The 8,601-nt window shown below is 39.4% G+C and overlaps 1 protein-coding gene across 1 annotated transcript in view; it reads left to right on the top strand.

Annotated features, from left to right (window-relative positions):
* The window catches only part of CCDC112 (coiled-coil domain containing 112), a gene marked incomplete at its 5' end in the record, with an annotated part of 9,882 nt that extends 1,766 nt beyond the window's left edge, over positions 1 to 8,116 (top strand). Inside the window, 9 exon segments of the mRNA XM_010021723.1 lie at positions 1 to 5; positions 1,725 to 1,814; positions 3,078 to 3,153; positions 3,747 to 4,137; positions 4,973 to 5,389; positions 6,075 to 6,150; positions 6,153 to 6,169; positions 7,884 to 8,002; positions 8,086 to 8,116. The exon segment at positions 1 to 5 is cut by the window's left edge and continues 126 nt beyond it. Of these exon segments, the coding sequence (XP_010020025.1) occupies positions 1 to 5; positions 1,725 to 1,814; positions 3,078 to 3,153; positions 3,747 to 4,137; positions 4,973 to 5,389; positions 6,075 to 6,150; positions 6,153 to 6,169; positions 7,884 to 8,002; positions 8,086 to 8,116 (1,222 nt within the window).
* Between the last annotated feature and the right edge of the window lie 485 nt (positions 8,117 to 8,601).

Genomic DNA, 8,601 nt, shown 5'->3' with positions numbered 1-8,601 from the left:
AGTAAGTGGGGTTTTACTTGGGGTTTTTTGTTTGCCTGTTTTTTTAACATTACTGTTGGTTGTTTAAATGGTTTAAAAATCAGTAGTAGAGATTAGTTAGGTGGAAGGTGGATGCTGATAAAAGCATGGTATTTCACCATGTGTACAGCTTATGAAGAAGACTTCCACAGGTGGCTTGCAAAATTCAGAGGTATAAACATTTTGGGCATTTTGTGTTACTAACTATTTTAGTCTTGAGTGTAGCAGGTACTATTTGCAGTAACTATGGTGGGAAGTTACTGTTTTAGAAACTTGGAATCGATTTGGTTTATATATTGCAAAATCTAATATAGTCTAGCTAAGGTATAATATAATAAATATGTACTTGCCACAATGTAAGTTTCCACACGCTGACTACTGCCTTTAAATATACTTTTAAACAGTTCTGTTTGCATTTTTCACATCTGTGGCTAATGATAAATATTAATAGTCTGAATAATGCTGTGAGATGGTACATGATCTGTCCTACAATATCTGTTCTGCTTAGGGACTAATTAAATACTTGAAGAAAAATAGTGCTTTCCTGTTCACAGTACCTAGATTCTTTCAGAAGTAATCAAATAAATCATGCTATGCCTTTTGATGTAGAAAATCAAAACAAAACAGTTGAAGAAAGGAAAGGATACATAGAGATAACTAAAAATATACTTACCTTACAAATTTGTATGTTTTAGTGTGCGTCTTTTAATTACAGAAACTTAACGTATCCTTTATGTCTTGCAGTCCTTAAGAAACATAAATATTTCTGAGGAATAACTAAGTTTAAAAAAATCAGAAAACTACAGGGGTAAGAAGGGAGCATGGAAGTATGGATGGAGATACTGTTGTGAAACGTGAAGTACTATCACACTACATGTGTGGTATGAAAGAATGCTAGAGTACAAGCCTCTAGGGTGTGTACTACAACTCCCAAACTTCCTATTTACTATGTTCAGGTCTTTCAGTGGCGCCTGTGTGCTAAGTGCTGTCCATGGTCTCAAGAGGAACTAGTAAGGTCATGTCTTAGCTACATTTTGTCACATTTAGGTCTTCAACTCTGTTATCCCTCCCTTAAACCAAATCTTTCAGGATAGAAGATACAGCTCCTTAGTAGCTGAGATCCAGAACTTCATCCTCATCAGTATTGTATTTACGGACTCATGAGGAGCCAAGTGGTAACAAAGCAAATAAATACATGCATGCTTGGAGTACATGAAAACATTGATTCTAATTTAGTTAACACAGCAGATAAATCTTGTTGAAGCAGTACATTCGCATACACTTTCCAAGTTTGTTTTCAATGCTGAGTGTTTTGAGGCCTAGGTCAGAGTCTCCCTCAGAATTCTAGAGGCAGTATCATCTGCATAGGCAACATTCTCCAAATTCCAGTTATGTCATAAAAGGTTTGGGGGGCAGGGAGAGCAAACTGATTTAACCTAAATACAACTCTGCTGTTGGCCCCTTCAAAAATAGGGAGCTACTGATTTAAAAATCTGTTGATGCAGTGTGGGGAGAATATGGCTCATGCAGTCAGCTACATGCAGTTACAATCATGCCAAAATGCTTCGTATTATGCAGTTTCTTAGGATCAAACAGACTTGTGACCCTGCTTAGATGAAGTCCCCAGTTTATCTTGGACACTTCATTGCTCTTGTTCTTGAATGCAGAAATTGTTAGAACTATCAACGCCTTATTTTGTTTTGCAGAAGCTAAAATTCTGAAGCAGCTATCAAAAATAAAAGACTCTGTGAAGAGACTTCAGCATCAATTAAAATACATGAAACCTACACCTGAATGTAAGTCATGATGAAAGATTTAAAAACATTTTCATTTACTAACAAGTTCCTTGCATAGTTGCTTGTGATTCTCCTGCAGACTTGGGATACTCCTGCCGTCTTAACTGCTTTTACAGGAGTCTCAGAAGGGAAGAATGCAGAAATGCATTTCTGTGTGGAAACAGAGAACCTTCTGTCTTAGAAGTGGTGTGGGTTTGTTTCCTCAGGCTGTTGAAAGCCAGGTATTTTCTGTGTGTAACTTTGCCTTATGTAATAAGTAAGTATTCTAGTGCTGTTTAGATACAGCTCCCTTTCATCTGGTAAAAGGTCATAGAGCAAGGGTGTACAGAAAACTCATTTCTAGCCATCCACATGGATTGAAGTGTAAGTTGGAGTACTCTGTGGGAAATGCTGAAAGAACTTGAAACTTTTGGGAAATAGGCACATTCTCCTGTGATACTCCACTACCTCTTGTGGAACTCCTGTTGAAGTTCTGATAGCTGAGGGCGTTGTGATGCTGGGTAAAATGCATCTCATTTAATCTATGGAATATCTATTCTATAAAAATTGCATTATCTTCTTCAGCTGTCAGGAAAGATGCTAAAAACTAACAAGGCATGAAACTGAACTAGGAGTTTCAGATGACATAACAGTACCTATTTAATTTATTATTTTTTAAAGCCAGGTTAGTTAAACTGTGTGTTCAATATGTATTCATAGAAATGTTGTGCTGGTTTAAAACAGATTCTAAAACTTTTTTTCTACCATTTCTACAATAGATCTTCTCTAGGCAGCTGTCCTCTCTTTCTTCATATTGAAACTACAGCATGCTGACTTTACAGGATAAAGTCTTACTTTGATGGGTCTTTGTCAGCTTTGTAAAAGTAGGTTAAATAGGATTGCTGCAGCCTGGTGTAAACCAAAGATATGAGCAGTCGCTTAACTGCATTGTTATGAAAATAAACAAAAGTGGGAACTTTAGAATAAGGCTGTCCTATTCTTTGAAATCAGTTGAAGGTTACTCAGAATGAGACTTACTTAAAGGAAATAAGCATTTAGTACTGGCTTTGCATCCAGTGAGCTAAATCACTGTGAAATCACATCTTTTGAATAAATGAGAGTCTGTCTTTTAAGGCTGTTTGAGATGGAAATGCATGCTTTTTTTGTACACTGAAGTAAGTGTCCAAGAAGTCTCTGCAAGCGCCTACGTTTCTGGATGGTGATGAATTGCTGGTAAATACTGTAGACTACTTAAATAATACACTCTTTTCTTTTCTTTTTTAGTTGTTGACAAGCTCAAGGAAATGATGGAAGAAGTTGAAAATGCAATCAGTGCTTTTAAAGAGGAACAGAGGCAAATGTATGTTTATACATGCTTCAGCTACAAGAAAAAGTGCTTTCAAAAAACACCGTGAAAAGTTTACATTAATGATGTAACCTGTTCTTTTTATTTACGCATTTGCTAGTGATTCCAACTGTATGTAAATCAAAACTCAAGCTATCAACATTGGAATCTTGATAAATAGTCTTCTAGAGAGACTTTTTATATAGCTATTGCAGTGATCCAGTGTAACAATGATTTGCCTGTAAAAAGGCTGTTCAGAGAAAAGCTGCAGAAGATATTAGATTGTGGGTTTTCTGTTGTTTTGATTTTTTTAAGTGGCCCAGGTTCTTTTCTCTCTTTCTCTATTGGTGTCAGGAGGGGGTTGAGTTAGTTGCTTGAGTGCCATAAATGTGTGCTTTAACTAAAAGGATAACTTAATTCTGATTGTGTAGTGCTGTTTTCATGGGAGAATTAAGACTGAGATGTCATCTGTGTTACCATTTCAGTTCTTAATCTTTGAAGAATAGCTTTTGTGTGGCATTGAACAATTCCAGAATTAATTTTCAGTGAATGATTAATGAATACTGGAAACGTTTTTCTTAACATTTTCGTGTTTGTTTTCTTTTCAGATATGAACAACTTGTGAAAGAGGAGAAAACTGCTATTAATGAGCTCAGTGTCTTTGAGAGAAAAGTAGAACTGTGGGTGTTGGGCAGCTCAAGAACAGCAAAAGTTTTGAAATTGCCATCAGTTAGGGTCTCAGTTGATAAAATACTGGAAAATCATCTACCTGAGGAAGTAATAGAGTTTGAGAGATTTCTTCAGCAAACAGGAGGGTGGCCAGGAGGCTGGGATGATTGTGATCATCAAAATTTTCTGAAAGTATGGAAAAAACATAAAGGAAGGCTATCTTATGTGGATGAAGCCCTTGAGTACCTCTCTGGAAGAACAAAAGAAGATATTTTACAGCATGACAAATGGTATCAAGAATTTATAATTTTACACAAAGGAAAAAAAGAGGTAAAATAACCCCTCTAGGGTTTTTGTAGCTTTAAGCAAAAGCACTTATTTTTAAAATGAATGCTTTTCTTATTTTTCTACTTACCTCTCTGGTGGTATTTTGAGGTGGATTTCTGTTATAGTTGATGCTATACCACTGAAGTCTTTAGCATCCTCAACCTGCCAAAAATAGTTGTCTTAAAGAATTAAAAATAAGCTTAGACTTAACAATACACTGAATTCAGCTGTGTACTGTAAAAGTATATCACAAATGCTTTTGATGGCAGTGGACCAGCAAGTCAGGTGCCAATCCCAAAGCAGTAAGTGATCCTATCTGAAACTGCAGTTCTTGTTACATGTGTCCCCAAGAATGTCTGTCCCCGTGTATAGGCAATATATCTGTGCCATACTGACACAGAGAATTACAGTTCTTTCAAGAGCTACCTGCCTGAGTAATAAAAGATAGACTGACATAAAAATGGGCTTATAAGATAGGAGGTGAAATTGTTAATTTTAAATGGAGGAAAAAAAGAAACCAACCTGAAATACGTTTGCTTTAAAAAAAGCATAATACACCAACATTTGTAACTACCCAAAGTTAAGATGACTGCCGTAATTTAAATAATTTTAGCAGGCATATGTTAAATATTCCTGTGTGATCTATAATAAAGTGAGAAAGCAGATACAGTTGCTTCTTTCCCTTAGGTGTTACCTCTAGTAGACTTTTAATTCCTATCTGTATCCTAGTTTGTATCCTTTGAGCATGTTTTCATCAGACCAAATCAACAGGAATGTGTACAACTTTCATGAAAATCTTACTCTCTCCCTTTCCCTCCTGCCTGTTGTTCTCCTGCAGTCAATTAAGAGGTGGAAAGAAAAGCAGCAGCAAGAAAAACAAGGAAACTTGAAGAAGAAAAAGAAATCAGAAAAAATGCTCAAGGAAGAATTGCTACAGAATGAAGAAGCTCAGAAGCAAAAAGCAGCAGAAGAAAGAAAAAGACGACAAGCAGCAATAGAAGCATGGAAGGAGCAGAAAGCAATAGCATTGGCAGTGGATCAAGCATCACAAGTAAAACTAGAAGAAAAGAAGGAGAAAAAGCAACAAAAAGAACACCAACGCCGATGCCACATGAAATTAGTGTTGGAAAAGTATACCTTGCTAAAGAAAGAAAAGGAGGAACTTGAGAAGCTGGAAAAAGAGAAGAGAGAGAAAGCAAGAAAGGAGGAAAGGAAGAGAATTGCTGCAGAAGAAATTACTAAGTTTCAACAGCGTGTGCGTTAACTACATCCCCATTATGCATGTTGTTTTAAATTCACCTACTTTCTCCTAGAATATAATCTGTTAAACACAGGTTTCGTTCATTTAAATCTATTTATGATTCACTATGAAGAATGGCATCTGTTACATACAAGAAGCAGTATGAAACTGTATTTTATACACAAGTATTCCTTTTCCTTGCTATTTTAAGTTCTACAGGATTCTTCAAGTCCGTATTTCTTTCTGCATGTAGAAGTGGTTTTATTTACTTCAATGTGAAAATGTTTGGGAAAACCGACTTGGGCTGTGTTGCTCTTCATGCTATAGAAAATGTCAGAAGACCTGATTATTGTATGTAGATATGAAATTAAAAGACATGTTTGAATATCCTGAAGGTTTCAGTAGCTGTAAGGTCATGATAGATCCCATTTCAATGTGAATCTGATTATTGGAGAACCAGTAGTATTGTCATTCACACTGGGAGTTCATTTGTATAAACACAGATTAAACTAGTACAATTTAATGAACTGTAATTTGTTTGTGCAGGACAAGCTGTATATAGCAAGTAGCTACCCAGTGTAACTTCATTCTGTACTCTGACAAAATAATTTCAAAACAAATATAACTGTGAAAGGGCTATGTACGTATTTTCATACAATTTGTTTTACTTCCAAAGAAATGTTTGGTTTTCTTGTTTCAGGATCTACAGAAACTGGAGCTAAGGATTCTACAAAAACAAGCTAAAGAAGCAGAGAAACAAGAAAAAGAAAAAAGATTGGCAAATTAAGAGAGAATGTAACATCTTTTTTGTTTTACTCTGACGTGTGCAGCTTACCTGTTTAAGCAACCATTTTCCTCACTGATAAAAAAGAATTTTTACTCATCAAAATGGTTGATAAAGGCTTGTTACCAAGAAACAAAATTGCAGCAGGCATAGCTGTCCTTGTGTTTAAAAAAAGTGGGGGTGGGAGGAAAAGGGCAAGGGAGAATTTATTTCTCAGCAATATTTATTCTGGGTAAAGCCCACAGCTCATACAAATGAGCTGTAATATCGGTGATGTTTTTTATTTTTAAGTGGTTTTCTACCATCAGTTAAACAAGTAGGCTGACTTCCAGAAGAGTTTTGGGGACATTGTCTGAGTTCAAGAACTCCAAGGAGTTTATCCTTTTAAATCACTAAAGTTTAATGACAGCAAGCAGTTGTTGTCTCTCTTACTGATTTTGTATTCATGCTGTTACCTATGATGGTGTGGAGGGAAAAAACATCTCTTTCTGGCTGGCCACCTGGGTTTGGTTTACTCTGCACCTTTTACCATAGAATTGTAGAATAAACTAGGTTGGAAAAGACCTTTAAGTTCCACCATTACCCCAGGACTGCCAAGTCCACCACTAAACCATGTCACTGAGGGAGGGCCTCATCTACATGGTTTTTGAACACAGAGATGGTTATTCCACCACAGCCCTGGGCAGCCTGTTCCAATGCCTGACCACCCTCTCTGTGAAGAAATTGTTCCTAATATCCAGTCTAAATCTCCCCTGGTGGAGCTTGAGGCCATCACCTCTTGTCCTATTGCTTCTTACTTGCAAGAAGAGACTGACCTCCACTTCACTACAACGTCCTTTCAGGTAGCTATAGAGAGCGATAAGGTCCCTCCTGAGCTTTCTCTTCTCCAGACTAAACAACCCCAGTTCCCTCAGCCATGCCTCATCAGACTTGTGTTCCAGGCCCTTCACCAGCTTTGCTGCCCTTCTCTGGACCTGCTCCAGCACCTCAATGTCTCTCTTGTAGTGAGGGGCTGTTGTGATTTAAGCCCAGTAGGTAACTCAGAACCACACAGCCGCTCGCTCACTCCCCCCCTTTTTCTCCACCCCTACTACCCAAGGGATGGGGAGCAGAATCAAAAGAATGTTACTCCCATGTGTTGAGATAACAGCAGTCCAGTAACTAAGGTACAATAAACTACTACTGCTACCACCAATAATCATAATGATAAGGGAAATAACAAGGAGAGAGAATATAAAGCTGAAAGGGGAAAGGGAAACAATAAACACAAGTGATGCACAATACAATTGCTCAACACCCACTGACCCATACCAAGCCTGACCCAAGTTGGGCCTTCTGGGTAACTCCCCCCAGTTTATATACTGGGCATGATGTGCTGTGATATGGAATACCCCTTTGGCTAATTTGGGTCAGGTGTCCTGTCTCTGCTTCCTCCCAGCTTCTAGTGCCTGGCAGAGCTCACTGCCTCACTGGCAGAGCATGAGACTGAAAAGTCCTTAGTCAGAGTAAACATTACTTAAAAACATCAGTGTGTTATCAGCGCTGTTCTCAGACTAGAGCCAAAACACAGCTCCTAAGGAGAAAAATGACTGTTAGAGCTGAACCAAGGACAGGGGCCCCAAATTGAACACAGTATTCGAAGTGCAGCCTTGATGAGGACTTAATGAGGGTTTATAACTCATTCTGTAATCAATGAGAAAAATTGATTTGTTTGTTTCACTCGAGGTTGAGGTTCATGTTAACAGATACCAGTCAAGGATGTACAGACCTACCAAGGGCTGGGAGGGACGTGCAGAAGAGGTCATACTACCAGTCTCAGAACCAATTCTACATATTCCTCGTAGGTAAGGAGGAGAGCAATGGATGTGTAGCATCATGACATATAATTATATATGACCTCTTTATGCTTCTTTTGCCTTGTTTTTAGGGCTGTCCCAGCCTGGAGACAAGGGCTGTAGATGAGCCTGTTGCAAGCTGAGGGCGACTTTCAGCAGTGGAGCGGCCGGCAGGCCTTGGGAGCTGTTACAGAACTTGATTGACACAATGATATCTGTTGCCTTTGTATTCTGTGTGCGCGGGTGTGAAACGTCAGACGCCCCGTGGCGTCACGCGTCTCCGTTACCACGAAACGCGCGTCTCCCGACGGCTGTGACGTCGCCGCGGAAGGAGAGGGCCTCGCCGCGCGTGACGTAGCTCTAGCGCGCCGGGTACGGGTGGCGGCAAGATGGCGGCGGCAGAGGCGCCGTGCTCGGGGGAGGCGGAGCGGCTGGACTTCCTGAGGGAGCGCCATGTGCGCTTCTTCCAGCGCTGTCTCCAGATCCTGCCCGAGCGGTACTGCTCCCTCGAGACCAGCAGGTAGTGGCACGGTATCCGGCGCCGCCGGGGACCCGGGTGGGGGGCGGGGACCTGGCGTGGCGCTCGGGGAGCCCGACGGGAAGGGGGG

The sequence above is a fragment of the Nestor notabilis genome, unplaced genomic scaffold, assembly GCF_000696875.1.
Source record: "Nestor notabilis isolate BGI_N333 unplaced genomic scaffold, ASM69687v1 scaffold3769, whole genome shotgun sequence".
Classification (NCBI taxonomy): Eukaryota; Metazoa; Chordata; class Aves; order Psittaciformes; family Psittacidae; genus Nestor; species Nestor notabilis.
Note: the sequence above shows the minus strand (reverse complement) of the source record. Positions and strands in the feature narration are given on the sequence as shown.